This window comes from Heliangelus exortis, chromosome 2 (assembly GCF_036169615.1).
Source record: "Heliangelus exortis chromosome 2, bHelExo1.hap1, whole genome shotgun sequence".
NCBI lineage: Eukaryota > Metazoa > Chordata > Aves > Apodiformes > Trochilidae > Heliangelus > Heliangelus exortis.
In genome coordinates, this window is record NC_092423.1 from 16840728 (window position 1) to 16858821 (window position 18094).

General features: G+C 48.6%; 1 protein-coding gene across 3 annotated transcripts in view; it reads left to right on the top strand.

Annotated features, from left to right (window-relative positions):
- Positions 1–7499: 7499 nt before the first annotated feature.
- The window catches only part of MKX (mohawk homeobox), a 47075-nt gene continuing 36480 nt past the window's right edge, over positions 7500–18094 (top strand). Inside the window, exons 1-4 of one of the 3 annotated variants that reach the window (XM_071734954.1) lie at positions 7500–7687; positions 7937–8183; positions 10338–10497; positions 17217–17370. In XM_071734954.1, the coding sequence (XP_071591055.1) occupies positions 8002–8183; positions 10338–10497; positions 17217–17370 (496 nt within the window). In that variant the 5' untranslated portion in view covers positions 7500–7687; positions 7937–8001. The remainder of the gene's footprint in view (positions 7688–7936; positions 8184–10337; positions 10498–17216; positions 17371–18094) is intronic. The other 2 variants (XM_071734955.1, XM_071734956.1) reach the window with 2 other exon arrangements.

Here is an 18094-nt window from a genome sequence, read left to right on the forward strand (position 1 = left end):
TAGAGCTACTGGGGAGATGTTTGTATATGACTGCAAGCAATAAGGAAGGAGATTTTCAAACTCACACCAAAAACATTAATTGCAAGTCATCGTTAGAAAAATCTTTCTGCAACCTTATTATATCCTTGGAGTTTCTCAGGCTTCCTCTGCTGGAAACCAACCCACTACTGGGTGACTCTCTTGGAGGGACCTTTCCCTGGGCAGCACCAGGTGCTGACCCCATACAGTTTTTATAGGAACTTGGCATTAACTTGGGGTTTTCCTTCAAGACACAAAATCCCTTCAGCTAAATCCATGTTGCCTGAGCAACACGTGCCAACTCTTCCTGTCCTCTCCAGGATCCGACATCTACTGAGGGAACTTCTAGACAGAAAATCATTGAAACCCTGACTCAACCACATAAGGTTTTACACCGTGAAAGCAGCCAAGAGGCTGAGGATATTTTGGAGGGGTTTTTTTATGCAATAACTGGAGGCCCATCAAACTGAAGCATGTTATGACTACTCCCTCTTTAAAATCCTAAAAGTCAGTCTGTATCTTGTATCCTCTGTCTTGTCTCTGGAAAATGCCTCAAATTTGGGGCTGAAAGTGAATATGCTCTGGGCTGACATGCTGGGAGCTGCTACCCTGTGCAGAGCTTTGTCAGTGCAAAGGAAAGAGGAAACGTTTCTGCTGGTATTATTAACATGTCAGCAGCACTGATAGATTCCAACTGAGATCAAGCCCTCTTGTATTAGCTGTGTGCCAAAAGCAGAGTAGGAAGCAGAGAGAGGGGAGGAAGCATTATTATTCCTGTGTTACAGCTGCACAAATGTGGCACAAAGATTGTGAAATACTCAAGGTCATACAAAAGCGTGTGCAGCCCAAGTGAGGAACAGTCAGCCCCTCCCAGCTATCTCCTTCTGTCTCCTCAGGCCACATGTGTGTCCCCACCTTTCCAGGCTGGTTCACACTTTCAAGCTGGGGAAACTCAAGAGCTGGGGCTGGGAGAGTAAGTCCCAGGGGACAGGCAGATGCCACGTGGATCATGGTGTCCATATGAGCGACTGCACCACCTTTGTTCAGGCACAAACATGCACATCCTCTTCTCTCCCCACCCAGAAAAGACAGATGAGCAAAAGGTCCTCACAGTTTCTGTAAACTATTATTTAAAAGGATGGATTGACCTCTGTGTCTGTAATACTGAAGAACACTGGTAGTAAAAATACTTGACTTCATGCTTTCCAGCGGAGCTAGATGGGAAAACAGGGAAAAAGTAGTAGAGAATTCAGAAACGCAGCATGCAGTGTTTATTTTTGCACAGGTGGCTGAAGAAAAATTATGATTATAATTATAATTATTATTGTTATCAGCTGTTCAGCATTCATCCTTAACTTTTCAAAGCAGTGATTTTTGTATGACCTGTAACCATCAATGTTACATCCAAACAAACTCACATTCATTTATCAAGTACAGAGCAGACATCAGCTGTCTGAGATAGTATATTAAATGAAGTTTAATTGTTCCCTGGCCAGTAAAGGCACTGGAGGTGTGAATTTACTCAGAGTACTAAACACAGGTTTTATAACTCAGTTAAAAGGAACATGGTTATGAAAAGAATAAAATATACATAACATAGCAATATTACTAATTTTGATTGTATTGATAATGTACATGTAATTTTGAAAATCAGCCTCCTTTGGGTTGTTTCAACTCCTCCTTGTACAGAGACAAGGGCTCATGTACATATTTAGTGCTTGAGTCTCTGGCTTTGTATTTACTGGGGCAAAGCAAAAATGAGCAGCAGATGTGGGATGGTGTGGGCAAAAACCCACAAAGCTTGACTCAAAGGAGAAGAGAACTGAATGAACCATAAGAGCCAGGAATGGAGTGTCCTGCGGGGCAGACACACATCTCACTTGGGTCCTAATAGCAAGAAACATAGAATGGCTCAGACACTTGGAATAAACCTTCATAACCAAAAAGACAGATCTTGAACCACTGACTCTTCAGAGCTTCTCCTAACCACATTTTCCCCTAACCACTGTTGTCATTCCCAGGAAAAGCATCTGGCCCCTCTTTGGAGCCCTCCTGCTCACATGGCTAACAGAGCTTAGGTGAAGGGTGCTGGGAACACATGGCTTCTGCAAGCACCTGCAAGCACTATGGCCTTTCTCCTCCTCCTCTGTGTCCACTGCATGCAGCAGCCAAGGCACAGCAGAGACCCTATGGAAGGTGCTTTGTTTTACATGGCCCCAGGGACAGAAATCTCAAAAAATGCAATGAAAAATGGAGGTGGAACAGAGTGCCAAGGAAAAAACAAAGCCCCTGAGTACCAGTCAGGAGTTTGTTTTTCTGACTTTTTGTGAAGGGGAGGAGGTTCACATGGAAGTAGAAAGAACTGCTTCTTAGAAACAGGGAACAGCACTCTCTGCTGCATAGAGACACTGGCCCCCTCCCCATGTTTGCTGCCCAGCTTCCTGCCTCCAGATCCCCTCATGCCTGATAACCAAGTGTAAGGCTGAGTTTAAGGCACAGCTTCTTGGTTAACCTCTCCCTGGAGCTGAAGCCCCCTGGCCAGTCCCCTTGCCATGCCATAGCCCAGCTCAGCTAGAAGCCAGATGACAAAATACATGTTGTAGCCCGTGAGGCCACCCTGCAACCCATCTTGTATCCTTAGTCTACTGTTTTCAAAACACAAATAGCATGCAACCCTTCCTGTTTTGTTGAAGACAAGAACTGGACCTTCACACAAGGTCATCTCCTGTATCTGTGCAGAACCTGGTGTAGTTTTTGTTTTCATCTTTCTCATCAGGCAAGTCTGGCCCACATGTCTGCAGTACTCACCAGCCTGCAGACAGCAGGCCAGCTCCCTTCATGAACACCATTCCTGGATGTACATGGCAAGGAAATACTTGAGTTATGCTGAGTGTTAGGCTGGAGCTACAGTTCACAGTTTTGTCTAAGTCCAGTCTTGCTGGAGCTGAAAGTGAAACCAGGGTCTGGTTAATGGTCACATCTGCCAAGCTTCAGGATGTTCTTTTGACAGTGTCCCCAGTTCACCTTTTTGCTGTTGTAGTCTTCCCTGCTCCCCACAGCTTCTGGCCCTGCAGTTAGACAGTATTACCTGCCAGCACACCACCAGAACCACCAGCCTCAGCACCACCAGCAAAGCTGCTTTCGGGATGGTCACACATGATGTTGGTGTCTTTCCTTCATGCATACATGTTCAGCACACCCTCTTACCAGTTTCTCCAAACCAAATACCTCTGAAGAGTAGAAATAAGGACACATTTTCTTTCAGGTGCTCCTTCACTGCTGTTGAGAAACCTTTCAAAGCACATTTCTCCAGAGCTCTTTGCATGGAAAAGTGTTTGTAATGAGGTGGCAACTGCAGAGCTTATCTCCCCCTTTAGATGTCATATGCCCAGTATCATTAATGACCTAACTGGTCCTAAGGATGGAGTATTGAGCCCCCTTGCTCTAAGCCAGAGGTTATTCTAGGCACTGGTCCTGCAGAATGTTCAAAGGGGACTACTCTTCTTCCTTATGATTATATTTAACAAAACTCTGTATTATGAGATTTTACTTCACCCCTACTTCATTTCACCCCAGTGCTTTGGGGGCTACCAGGCTGAGCGGGAAAAGCCCCTGCCAAGGTCAAGGCTTTTCAAGCTCTGGTTGCTAGCAGAAGCAGAGCAAACACCTTGAAGCACCATTTCACCCAGGCTGGTTAACCAGGTTCATTGTCACCTACATGTGTCTTGGGACTTTGCTCTGTGCTGGCCAGGCTGCTGCCGTGGATGGCAAAAGGTCTGCAGCTGCTCTGCCTGCGAGTGCAGTTATTTTGTGGTGTAGATAGCACTTCATTTTGCATAATCCTAAACAATTTCTCACCTACTCGGCTTCTCAGGCCCTTTGACATACATGGCCATAGCTATTTAGCCACCCAGTATGCCACAGCGCACAGTGTACCAGGGACGTGAGGAAATTCTTTGAATTTCAAACATATATGTTTACTGTGAAAGAATCCACAGCTGGACGAGGGAGCTGTGAGAATGCAATGCCAAAGAAATGTTTGCTGAAAGCATTTAAAAAATAACCAGGGAACAAAGCAAGAGGCAAAAGCAGTATTTTGATGAGGGTGCAAACCGGAAATGAAGACTGTGTAGAGGAGCAAAGATGGGACTTTATGAAACTGGTTTTGTATCACTGGGAAAGAGGGAGCAGGCAGAGCAGATTTCCAGCCTGTCCTGGCCGTGCCAGCTGGGCTTTGAGGGGTGGCTGCCCACCATAGGCAACTGGGAAGGGGCTGCAGCCCCAGTGGTGTCTGGAGCAGGGCTGGCACTGGGGAGCTCCACCACTTGCAGCCCCAGGAGCAAACTCTCCTGTCAGCCTGACAGCAATGGCTGAATGTTTCTTGACTCCTTCAGTGAGACAGATTAGGCCCCAGAGGACTACTTTTAGGCTCTTTCTGTACAATATCCCTTCGAAAGGTGCCTTGCTGCCACTTTATGTTATGCCAGCCTGTCCTGCCAGCTGTCTGAGGCTGGGCACAGGAGCAAAAACTGGGAGAGGGGTGTTACAAGGACTAAGAAGGAGCTTCTTACAGCTCCAGCCCCAGCTGCCCCATCTCCCTCAGCACACCAGGCCCCTGCCTCACTATGGCATGCATGGGGGAGATAGCAACATCCCCTGCTGCTCCCACCAGCCAGCGCTGCACCATCCTTGGGGGAGACAGATGCAGGCCATGGTATGCAACCAGCAGCTATTGACTTACTTTTCCGTGCATGGTTGGGTAAGTAACCTTAATTAAAAACAGCTCGTATCACATTTGCGATGTTAAACAAGCTCTGGAAATAGAAACCCTGTTTTCATTTAAGCTTTTCAACTGTGATCTAAGTAATAAAATATGGAGGGGGTGGGCATGTGTGAGATTTACATGTGATGATTTGGGAGATCTTGCTGCTTTAGAGGCTTGTAAGACACCACGCTGCCAACTGCTCCTGCCGCTGCCTCACCACGCTTGGCAGTGCTTGCCCTTCACAGACTTTTGTTTTTTTCCAGAGCTGCTTTCCAAATGCTGATTTCTGCCCTTGGCTGCTGTTGCTGCGATCATTCTAGGTGTGGGTGCAGGATATGTCAGGCCCTCAGCAACCAGCTACCCTGGCTGGACCATGGATGTTCTTGAGGACAGCCATGTAGCTTCCAAATGTTACACACCAAGCCCCCGAGCCCCTGCCCAAGCAGCACCATCATCAAAAGAGACAGTGGGGGATTATCTTTGCCTTCCCAGTTCCTCCTGCAACACCACCGTAGGGAAGGAGTATCCATCCCACTACCAGGCAGAAGGGGAGACTCTTCCAAGGCCCCCTGCTCTGCACCCTGCCAGTTCATGAGCTGACCCCACTTCAGAGGCTGTCTCAGCCTCCAGGACCTGCAGAAACCTGCTCTTCTCCATCCATACCTCCTCTTGGGAGTTGGGGGCAAGAGATTGTACTCAATCTGCCAGAGAGGATCACTCCTGCAGAGACTGATCGGCTGCAAGAGGGGAACAGGGTAAATTGTACCAGGCTGCATGGTTGAGGTCACCTTTTGAATTTGCTGGAGTGAGCCTTAGCTTTTTTTTGATGAAGCCTTTCTTTCTTAGTCTCCTCTTGATGTAATATATCAATACTTCTCAGGACATCAAAGTTCAGCTGGGCATGGCAACGATTGGAGCTGCATGTTTTGCAGCAAGTCCTGTAAGCACATCAGCACAGAGTACCAATGGGCGTTCACTCCACCGCTTGTCTCCCCCCATCCCCGACTGTCTCTGAGCGCTCTGCCCAGGGCATGCACGGGGGAAGGAGAAGAGCCTCTAAAGGGGGCTTTGACCAAAGGCCTGGGCTGTGCACAACCACTCCTTTACCCCCGTTTGTACTCTTTGTTTTCTCTGCCGCGGACTAGCAGCAAATTGTTTGTGGGGGTTTATTCCCACCCTGGGGATTGAGATGATTCTCAATGCACCTTCAGTGCATTGCCCTTCCACAGCCTGGTTCCCTTCAGCAACCGGATAAATGTCATCCGGTCTGTGGCGCCTGACGCCAGGGTGCCCTTCTTTCCAGAGAGCCGCGTCCCCAGCACATGCGGCTGTGTGACGTCGCAGAACGCGCCCGTGACGTCACGCGTCCGTGGCGGAAGGGTGCGGGGTGGGGGGTAGGTGGCAGCAGGCATCCCATGGCAGGTAGAAAGGCTACGGCAGAGCCAGGGAGAGGGATGCTGCGGGCGGGCAGGGGTGCCGGGGGGCAGGAGCCGTCGCCGCGCCCCGCCGCGGACCAGAGCGGCCGCGCCCGCAGCAGGTACCAGCCCCCGCCCAGGCTCCGGGGCCGGGAAGGCGGTGGCCCCTCGCCCGCCTGTCCCCGCCACTCCAATGTCGCGGGCCACGGTGAACCGCGTAGCCCTTTCGCGGTGGCTGCTCCGGCCCAGGAGTAAGGGAGGGAACGAGGCCCAGGGTGGCAGAGAGGAAAGGAATAAAACCCTTAGCCACTATGCGGTCTCAGGTCCTTTGAAGTCAGGCTTACGAGGACAAGGACGTGACAGGGAGCCCACGCGGAAGCGAGGTGCCGAGGAGGGCTTGGGGTACGCGAACAGGGGGTCCGTCCCGCGCACGTCCCGCCGGGCCCGCAGGCGCAGACGGCTGCTCTGCGTTCGTCCGCGGCGGTCAAATAACGTCTGAATTACATCCTTGTAAATATTGACTGTGGCCATCTTCGTTTCTGCGCACAGTAACAGAAATGTTAAGCTCGGCAGGGCCAGGGCTGGGCTGACTGTGCCTCAAGGCGGGGAGTGTGGAGCGGCAGGCGCAGGGGGCGCCGGGGCTCCCGCAGACCTCGCCGGCGACTCCGCGGGATCGCGTCAGCCGCAACAAGGATGCTAAAGAGAGCAGGCTGTCTCGCGGCTTGGGCTGCGGTCTGATTTATAAGCCTTGAAAGGGGGAGAGTAAGGGGGGGCGAGAGGAGACAGAGAAGGGTGGGAGACGTGCTTCCTCGTCCTGCTTCATTAAACGTTGCCGTTACTGAGCGGCACAGAGCTGCGGTGCCAGCACGGCCACCGCCGTGACGGCTGTGTCCCTTGTCCCCGACGAGGGTATATCCCGTGGGCAGCGTGATCCCAGCCGGTGTCCTCAACAGTCTTACCCGGGGGACACACCGTCCCCCCCCGTGCACACCGGAGACTGCCCAGCCGTGCCCTCCCGTCCCCTTGGCTGTCCCTAGCCGGGACCCTGCCTCTTCTCCACGCACCGCCCCCCGACGCCGCACTGTCCGGGCGGGGCTGTGCCCTTGCCGGGGCTGCCGGGCTCCCCTCCCTGGCGGTGCCCCCCCCCCCCATCCCCGGGGGGATGGGAAGCGGCGGTCCTGACGGTGAGAGTGGTTGCGCGGCGTCTGTGCCTCCGGGCGCCGGCTCTGCGCATTTGGTGGTCGTTAAAAACAACTTGTTTCCCTCCCCGTTTGGGGAGGGGGAAGGGGAAAATCATTCCGGGGGAGGGGAGGGGAAGGGAAAGGGGGAAAAAAAAAGAAGAGAGAGAAAGAGAAAGAGAGAGAGAGAGAGAGAGAGAGAGAGAGAGAGAGAGAAAGCACGCGAGAGAGGAACACCAAACCTAACAGAAGACCCGCGCTCCGAACTATTGCGACACGGAGCGAGGAGCGCGGCGGAGTCTGGCGGCGAGGTGCGAGCGGGAGCGGGCTGGGCCTTAGGAGCTGTAGGAGCGGGCCGGGCCGCGAAAGCGGACCGGTCTCGGGTGGGGGTCCGTGGGAGCGGGCCGGGCCGTGGGAGGGGCGGGTGGCCCACCCCATTCCCCCTCGTGGGTGAGAAGGCGGCGCGCGGTGCCTCCGCGCTGCCCCCCCCCGCCGGCCACGCCGGGCGGGTCTCGGCGGTTCGTCGCGGCTGCCCGGTGACCGCTGCCGCCTCCCCGCAGCGCAGAAAGAGCCCCCGCACCTCGGAGACGGCGGCCAACCCGACGGCGGCCCCTAGCCCGCCACCATGAACACCATCGTCTTCAGCAAGCTCAGCGGCCAGGTGCTTTTCGAGGAGGACGCCAAGGAGCGGGAGCGGAGCGGCCGGCCCTACGTGGGGGTGGTGGAGGGGCCGCATCACGCCGAGGTGCTGCTTCCCGACAGCCCGTCCATCAAGGAGAGCCTCAGCCTGCGGAACCGGCGGACGGGGTATGCCGTGCGCTCCTCTCCGCGCCGCGGCTCCGCGGGGCGGCCCTGCGTGCCGCTGCCGGAGCTCCGGGCCGACGCGTAGCCGGGTTGGGATTGCGAGATGGGTTTCTGGATGGGTTCTCCATCGCGGCCCCGGGTCCGTGCTCTCTGGGACTCTCATTACACAGCTGCGGTGGGAAATGCCGGTAATAGGTGATGCTGGGCATCCCGTTGGGTTGGAATGAGCCAGACAGAGCTCCCCTATCCTGCCGCGTGTTACCTCCCCCTCTCTGCCTCCAAACAAAAACATAGCGGGAAACGGGGGGTTTAGTCGGGCGCTTCATGTAATTAAAGCTCCCAGAACAGAGGCGCGGCGGAACGCGTGAAACCCGCGGGACCGGGCAGCTGCTGGGCCGTCCCCATCGGCAATGACGGGGCAGCCGGTCCCCGACCGGGGCTGAGGCGGCCGGGCAGGGCGCAGCCCCCAGCACTTGTTCCGCCGTCCCGGTCGGTTTGCAGCGAGCTGAGCAGAGGACGGGAAGGAATGTCGGTGCATTCTCTGGGATGGGATTTAAAACAGATTAAGAAGCTGCTAGCCAGGGCCTGGGCAGGGTGATGTTAGGATCGGTTTTTCTAAAAAGGCGTCAGAGGCAGAGCCGTCTGCCGCTTATTTATTTTGCACTGGAACAGGTGAAATAGGTGATCAGAGGACGTATTAGCTCTGTAACTCGAAGGGTTGAGCTGGCGAGCGCAGACCAGATATTTCGGGTCAGGTTTACAAAGTAAAGATTAAATAGCACAGTCAGAAGCCTCCGAAACTGAGAAATCCCTAGAAGCTGTTTTTATTGACGAATTTCCACCTTAATGATTGCATCAGCTCGTACTTTTAACGGCGGTGCTGGTTTGGAGGACGCAGGTTATGCTGCATCGAAATGTTATTAGCTGCCGATTGTGGCGGACCGGGGCTGCCGAGGGAACCCCGAACGAGGAAACAGCGGCCGCGGCCGCTCGGTCCGACACGGCTCGGCACGGCACGGCACAGGTCGTCATGGCCCGGCTCTGTTCGGTTCGGCCCGGCCGTATCCAACCCGACTGGACCCGGCATAGAAGGGCCCGGCCCTGCCAGTCGCGGCCCCGTGGCGCCCCCTGCCGTCACCGGTGGGAGCCGCCGCGCAGCGCTGGTCCGGTCCCGCCGCCGGCCTCAGGCTGCCTCTGGGGTTTTCCTTCTGATGACCCCGGTTTTTTCACTCGGTTTTTATTGTAGACCATTTTTGCTAAATGAACACCCTTTTTTGGTAGGTTTTTGGGTTTGTTTTTTGTTGTTGTTTTGGTTTGGGGTTTTTTCTGTGGGTTTTGTCGGTTTTCTTTTATTTTGTTTTATTTTAACGGGAGCTGCGTTTGATCTCCCCTGGTTTCACGATTCCCCCCCGGGAGGTGTGGGGCTTTGGGGGCTGTTTCGCTGCCGGCGAAAGGGGAGCAGCCCGCTGGCTCCCCTGACAGCGCTCGTTGCTGCCAGCTCCGAGCAGGGGAGTGACCCCGGAGGTGCTCGATGCCGCGGTTGTCTCTGAATATAACTTGCAAACAAATTTGGGCAGGGGGACAGGCTCGGTTGGTCCCTGGGCAGTCCGCACCCCACCGGGGTGCACGGCCAGGGCTGTGGGAGTCGGGCCCTGGCTCCTCCGGAAAGCCCCACTGTAAACAGACCGACCGCAACGCCCAGCAAATGCCGGGCACTGAAAACATCGGGATACCCTAACCCCGCTGAAATCCCCGCGGCTGAGCCGCCCGGGCTCCTAGCATCAACGCCGGCAGATCACAGGCGGCGAAGCCGATCCCGAGCCCTCCCTTCTAGGTCCACCTTGAAGGAGCCGAAGTCCGCTAGGTCCCGTCTGGGGGAGCCGCGGACATCATCTTCCCCTGGGCAGCCTGGCCGGGGCGAAGTTTGCCCGAAAGTGCCCGAACTCCCCGCGGGGACAATGCTCTGCTACTCCCAAGCAGGACGCACCCCGGGGCTGGGGCAGCGCCCTGAGCTGGTCCCTACGCGGGCGCACCTTGCGCGCCTCCTGCCGCGGCGGCCGCGCAGGTGAATTCGGCGCCGGGATCGGGGCCAGGCGTGGGGCCGGGCAGGTGCCCACGGCTCCGGCTGCGGCCCTCAGAGCCTCTTCTCCGCGGCAGGGCGCGGCAGAGCGGCGGGAAGGTGCGGCACAAGCGGCAGGCACTGCAGGACATGGCGCGACCGCTCAAACAGTGGCTCTATAAACACCGCGACAACCCCTACCCCACCAAGACCGAGAAGATCCTGCTGGCTCTCGGCTCCCAGATGACCCTGGTGCAGGTAAGGGACCCTCCTACTCCCACCTCCGGCTGCTCCTTTGAGGCGTTTCGTGAACGGGGGGGGCGGGAGCAGCATCACCCAAAGCCCCTCTTGTGAGCTGGGCAAGAGGCAGCGCTGGGTATCAGGGAAGGCATCAGTGAAGCCAGGGTCCTGCTTACATCCTTCCTGCTGCCCTTCCCAAGGTTCCCCCTCCGGCAGGACTGTATCCCCCAAACAGGAATTCCCACATATGGGCTGTCCTGGGCAGGGAAGTGCTAAAGGCAATCGGTAGAAGGTGTGTGCTTTCTCTCCTAGGAAAAGATGCATTCATCGTTTAATCTCATTTATAAATGCAGTGGAAATATTTGTGCTAAGTCTTTAAAAATATTAGGTGAAAGAAAATCAGTAGGGGGAGATTCCATCACAGAAATATACCTTGTTGAGGAAGTTGTAGGGAGTTACTCTTTTTTGTAAATATGCCAGAACTGAAACAGTTACGTTGTTCTGATAATGATCATCACCTGTTGCACAGACTTTAGTGCTGGTGTACACATTGTTTTCAGCAGCTCAGCATCAAGTGATAGTGCTTCACAGTCTTACAGGAATTACCATTACAGTGCAATTAGGTATGGAGCGTAATTGTTTTGCTCTCAGGTAAAACTCCCCTGAAATGACTGCCAGCTGTGTTACAGTAAGAGTTATAGAATTGGCTGCAAATGTTTATAAATCTTACTTCTTTGTTCTCTTTGCCATCTGGCGCTCTGTTGGAATATGTGGTTAAATGCTGTTGGTTGCTGAGTGATGTTATCTCAGGTCTGGATGCTGCAAAGACTTATCCTTTGTAAACAATCTAATTTCCTTACTGGGAGCTACTGCTAGATGCATAAAATGAAGCAGATGTGCTTTGAAGGATTGGGTCCTTAGCACTCTACCTGGCACATTAGGTGTCACTTTGCAAAGGATATGAAAATATCCAAACAACATGTAGGATTAGAGGCAAAAAGGTGGTAATTCAGCTTTATTGTTTCGTGTGCTTCTTCAAAAAAGCCAGTGCTATGATTTTCTGTCCTTGTAACAACAAAATGGGAAACTTTTTCCACTTTAGTACCTCACTGAAAAACTATTGCACTAGAAAAAATCCTGTAGTTGGACAAAAATAATATAAACATCTCATAATATGCCAGTTTTACCTGACATTTATAATTTTTTTTCTTTTAAAAATATACATGAAAGATTTACCCAGACTTTAAAAAATATGGTTGCATAAACAATATCCATTCAGTGCTACAGTTCAACAAGAGTAGTTTATTGGACTATGGCTTTTAGAATCTTCCTGTGTTTTTACATGACTTAAAACATACATTCAGAATACATGTCAGGAGACTTTCAAATTATAGACATCTTGAGGAGTTCTCTTGTTTTTTTATAAATGCCTCAAAATGAACAGACAAGCAAAGAAAAAGCTTGTGGGGTTTTGCAGTATTTCTCTCATGACAGCTGTGATAAATCCTGATGGGGAAATGCTGTGTTAGCCTTTATAAAAGCATCAAGTGAACCATGGCTGCTGCACCACAGGGTTTTGTGATCTACATAAGGTGCAGAATAAAAGCAAAGGGAACCATGGAAGGCTGCATTTATCTGTGCTATACCCACATGACTCTAGTGGATTTATACTGAAGCTGAATTTGACCAGCCTTAATTCTTTGAACTGTAGTTTTTGGAAGAGCAATGCAAACCAGCACATCTATCTTCATTTACAGAAGCACACCATCAAAAAGAACCCCCAGATGTTTCTTCCATCAGTTGGGTGCAGTGCTCTTATAGTCCAGGAATACAATAGCATCTGTACGAGAGGTAAATACATATGTCTGGCACCAGCAGTAATTCCTGAGCCTAGAAGAACAAAACAGCACACACACCACATCTACTTTTTGGATGCCCAGAAAGAACAAGACTGTAATCCAGATCAAAATTCTTGTTCTCTGAGAGTGAGGGGGAAAGCGCCAGGCTGTGATCTCAGTCACACTGGGCACATCTGAAATAGCTTCCCCAAAGGCTGTGTGCTTTTGGCTGGGCTCGGGACAGCTTCAGTATCTGTTGGAAAGCTTTGATTCTGTTCCAGGAGAGGCACTTTACAATAGCACCCACCAGGGACTCTTGTGATTGCGTTTCTGATCTAGTAACACCAAACATCACTGGAGAAGCAGGAATCAGTGTGTGATGTTTTCTCTGGGTTACATGCCTTCATGTTTTCTGACCTGTCTCCTGTTTCCCACTCTTCCTCCGTTTCTCCGTGCTGTCTTGTGTTTGCTCTTGATGGGCACACACATTTGCCCCCACAGCTTCCACTGGAGGCTTTTGTCCACTGACAGCTGTTACTTCTTCCCAGCATCCCTCATGTGCTGACACCTTGTAGTTGGAAGCCCTAGGGAAGGCAGATGATACTGGTGAACCTTTGAGTTTCCTCCAAAATGCCATTTAGGGAATGAATGGTGGGATTTTTGTTTTTCACCTGACTACTAACCTTGGGAAAGGTCTTCAGCAGCTGCCTGGGAGATTATGTTGGTCACAGTAATATTGATAATATAGCTGTAACTCTTCTCCACGTTTTGTTGGTTTTTTTGTTTGTTTTTTTTTTTTTTTTTATCTAGTAAACCTTATTCCAATATGTACTGTCTATCCAAAGGAGTTTTTACAGGACTCTGGCATGGATCGAACCTATCCTTCTCTGAGGAGGTAGACATCCAGCCCTGTTTTGTACTGTTATTTTTAGGGCAGTACCTGTTTGTCAAATCTTCCACAATTTAATTTTCATTAGTTCTGCTCTCACCCTCTTGGCTGATTTTAAAATTATGTATTCTACTTCCCTAGCACTTTGGTTTAATCCCCTGTTCTTGGGTGCAGTGGGACAGTAAAGGGACTGCTACCGCTGCGCATCCGACAGCACTGCAGAAGAAAAGTCAAACTCTTTCAAAGAGCTAGGATTTTGCAGGAATCATAAATTATCTTGCTTTGTAATAAGTAGTAGCTAAACTGCGGGCAAATTCTGGGCTGCTTTGTTCCTGAGCAGGCCAACAAGGTCTTCAGGAGTCCTCAAGGCAAATGTTATTGCAGCTTTCAGTGCAACAGTCCAAAGTTCTCTATTTCCTCCACTGCCAAAGCAGGAAACCAAAAAAGCAATATAGTTTGAAAAGGCATTTTATGTTTTACTCTAATTAGATTCCAATTCAGAATCCAATAGGTTGTCCTTTTAATGTGCTGTTAATATGCTACATTTTCATTTGTGTTATTACCAGAGTGTTTGATTTATTTTGTTTTAAATTTTGGGTTAGATGGTCTTGTGAAATAAAAAAGAAAAATGGGTGTGTATTCGTTCCACAAAGAAACATGAATGGCTGCATTGTTGAAGAGAAGTTTTTTGCAATAGTAGGATTAATATATTGGTCATGGGCTGCTATGGATTTAATACTATTCAGATTCATAAAGGCATATCTGGATTACTGAAGAAAGAGAATCACTTGATTTCTTTTTCCTTTCTGAAAATTTGGCCACTCCTAAGCAGTGAAGCAGAACAAATTACAATAAAATTTAAGAGTCTGTATCAGAGATAAAGCCAGAGGGTCAATATTTCATGATGCTGTTATAAGTACCTGATGCTTTTTTCCTGATGCTCTTTTGAAATGGCTGAGCTCCTGTAAAATACAAATGCTGGAAAGCACATCTATTGCCATTTTGGGTTTTTTCTTCTTACCTCATGAACAACTACGTGATTGTTACTTTACAAGAGCAGTGAGTTTCATCATGCAATTTTTGAAGATATGTGGTTCTTTGGGAGGTTTCTGAGACAAAGATTTTCCTACTGGCTTGTATGTAAATTACTGGTTTGGGTTTTTAAATTATTTTTGGTGCTCACAGTAACTTGGGACCATGATAAAGCTTGGACGGGTTTTGACAGCTTAGGTTTGTTTTTGTAGCAGCTGAAGTAAGTGTGGTGCAGACAGGCACGTTAGTGAGTGAGGCCTAGAGCATCTGTCATACAGCTTTTTGAATCTGCATGGGTACACAAGGTAACATATGGAGCTGTCTGAAATTAGGGACAAAAATGCCCTTGGCTTTAAAGAACCGAGGAACAGCCTGTAATAACCCAGGCTGTGGCCAGAGTTGAGGGTGAGTATATTGTCCTGTACAGCCTGTGGCCATGCAGCCTCTTGCAGGCCACACACCTGGAGCCTGTCCAGGACTGAAAAGTGGGAAAGATGTTGAATCTCTTGATATCTTGGAGATCGGGATTTTCTAGCAACATGCACCATTCATACACCATTGTGCAAAGCAGGAAAACACCCTGAGGTACAACACCATTGATCTAGCTTAAGAATCTCTTAAATGAACTTGCTTTCAGCTTTAACAGGCCTGCATTTGGGATAGGAGTTTCTGCAGTTTGTGACTTTTTGCTTTAGCTGAAAGCTCCTCTTGTAAACACTGACTGCAGGTTCTTTCATTATGATCTAATACTACTGTTTTCTCCTCTCATAATAGAAGACTTAAAATATGACTCATCTTTTCATATCGATACGCAGAAAGCAAAGTGTTGGAATGGGGAGAATGAGCCCAAAATAAACCAAGAGCGCTGTGCAAAAATCACTCCTGCTAAATGTAATTGCTTTTATGGATGAGTCATACTAACACTGCCCTATCTTTCTTTTTGTGCATGGCACTTCACTGATGAAATTTTTCAATATATAATGAAATGGAGCATAAATGAGCCTCTTTCTAGTGAGTTGTTAGAAGGCTGTCAGTTTTGTAAGGCACTGCAGTAACTGCCATAATAATCAGTGGGACCCTGGATTGAGCTATCTGTATCATTACATACTTGATTTCAGAGTTACACTAAATCATGCAGCAACCAGGTGACTGCTGCTTCAGCTGAGCAGCCTGGAGTGTTTGTTAACAGTGTTAGAAAGTGGATGGATTCCAGCCCACACTTTCAGGTTTACTGTAAGGATTGCTGTGTCAATATGATGAATATTATCAAGTAGCCTTGGAAGAGAATGAAGATTAGTTACTGTTCTCTGCCAGCAACAGTTTTGGTCTTCTGACTTGTCAGAGTAAAATACATGGTTTGTATAGTTATGTGTTTGGCATCTCAGCACTGATACAGGGGTCACTGTATTTTTGGTGGAACCCTGTCTAATGTAAACATGATTTTAAGTTCAGCTGAAGTGGCAGGCTTAAGGCACCACTACCAAGTTCTGAAGCAAAGTTTTGATTTTCCTTAAAGCAGACAGTGTTTTGGTCTTTTTGTAATTCCTCTAGAAGGGATTATCAATCCAGAACAGTAAGCCAAATGCTTCTGTGTGATGATACCTTATCTACAATAGGTGAATGATAACACTAGGGCCAAAATCCAACTCTGAGGTCTACAGCTTGGCTCTCTAGTAGGTGGGGCAGCATGTATTGGTGAAGCATGTGCTAAATTGCTTTGCAGGTTAATGTAAATTACATGGTATGATGGTTCCCAGGTCAGAATATGACTTCAGTAGTCTTGACTTTGTCTGTCTGCACTTTGACAGCAAAAAGGTGTGAGTGGGGCTGTAGGCTCTCCCAGCATTCTTTACATTCTTCTTTGCAAGTAATGCTACTCTGCCTCCTCCTTGCAGAGGTCACGTCAAAATACACTTATTCCTGCCAGGAGTAAATAGCATTTTTAAGACCTGATTTATCTTTAAATAAATATTGTTAGAGTGTAGGTAGCTTGCCTGTGCTGTTGCTTGTAGTAAGGTTATGGTAAGGTCACTTTCAGTGTCAGAATGTCTTGTTTTATATCTTTTTAATGTATAGTAGAGTCAAGACCAGCATTTTCTCAGGTATGCTTAATGCATAGTCACTGCAAGAGCACACATCCCATTTGATGGTTTAACACTGCTGGCACAGAAGACTGTACCATGTCCTTTTGCTCCTTTGGTACCTAAAGCACTGTGAAGTCCTTGTATTTGAGCTTGACTCTGTTGTGGCCATGTATGTTGGAAGGATTCTTACTTGTATCCATTTTGCAATGACTGACTCTAGAAAATGCTCTGCAGCTGAGGAGGAAGACAACCCACTTTCTTGTTTAGTACTCTCTCTATGAGAGAAATCTGCATCTTCACTGCTTTTTTGGATTTCCCTAGCAAAAAGTTCATAAAAGCTGCTATTCTGTAGAGCAAACAGTTCATGTATGCAGTGACTCAAAGCAGGTTGCATACTGCATAAGACTCCCCTCATAGCCAATAGCTGTCAGAGTACTGACAAGGCACAAATGAGAATATGGGCTTTTATATGGCCAAATTCAGAATGTTTTTTTTTGATCAACAGCCTTACTGTAGTCCACAGAAATGTCAAAGGCAAATAACTGAACATCAACTATTTGTTTTAATTTAGGAAATTAGTAATATATCAGAGGTTCACATTGAAATTTCAGGGCATTATCTTAAAAAAAAAAATAATTAAAGGAAGATGACTTTTGGGACACCTTAATTAAAATCTCTATAATAATGAGGGTTTGCTAACACTTGGGAAAGGTGGAAGTTGCCATCTTGTCTGAGGCTCTTGCTCTGCTCAGTGATAGTTTCCTGGACTCCTGTCCGTGTTTCCCTTGTTTTCTACTTCCTTAGAGCACACATAAAACTCATTAAATTTCTATGGGCTAGTTTTGTATATTTGCATTGTTTTCAGGATAAACTAATGTGTTCATTTGCATGCAGGTATCAAACTGGTTTGCCAATGCAAGACGTCGCCTGAAGAACACTGTCAGGCAGCCAGATCTTAGCTGGGCTTTACGAATAAAACTGTACAACAAATATGTTCAAGGAAATGCTGAACGGCTCAGTGTGAGCAGCGATGACTCCTGCTCTGAAGGTTGGTCGACACTCTTTTTAGCCATTTTAAACTAATTAAAATAGGTTTAGAAAAATATCACATACCCTAAGTTAGTTCTGATTTCTCATAAAACACCCTCAGTGGCTTCACCTTTACTTTTTGTGAATTAGATGCCATTTTTTGCTCCCAACTACAACGGAGGCTTGCAAAGCACCTTTGTGTAGGTTAATCAGGGTGGCAATTTGGTTACATGTTATTTGCCTGGTTTGTATAGCATCGTTACTAGAAGGATAAATGTTAGTTCATTGAATTCTACAAGGCTGTTGCTTTAATCTGCATGAAGGAAAAAAAAGTCTTACATTTGTTGGTTTAAGAAAATGAGTATCATGACTGTTTCTTGATGGAAGGGCTATAGCAATATCACATAATTAACAAGAGAATCTGAATAACAAGCATCTGAGTATCTGATTAAATTCAGTGGGGCTTTTCTATATGCTAAACTGAATATTACTGTACTTATTTTTGTTTTATGTATTTTACCAGCAAAAGTTTTCCTTAAAAGGTGCAAATTCTCTGTCTTGTCCAAATTAACAGATGTAGGATTTTTATTTTAATAGCATCCTGAATTTTTTAATGGAACGTTTGTATGGGTTATGTCTGTGGGTGCTTTTTTAGTCAATTGTGACATGGACTTACACTGACCAAAAAAAGTATCCCGCAGACATAATTAATGCAGGACATTGTCAAAAAATGTGTAGGTGAG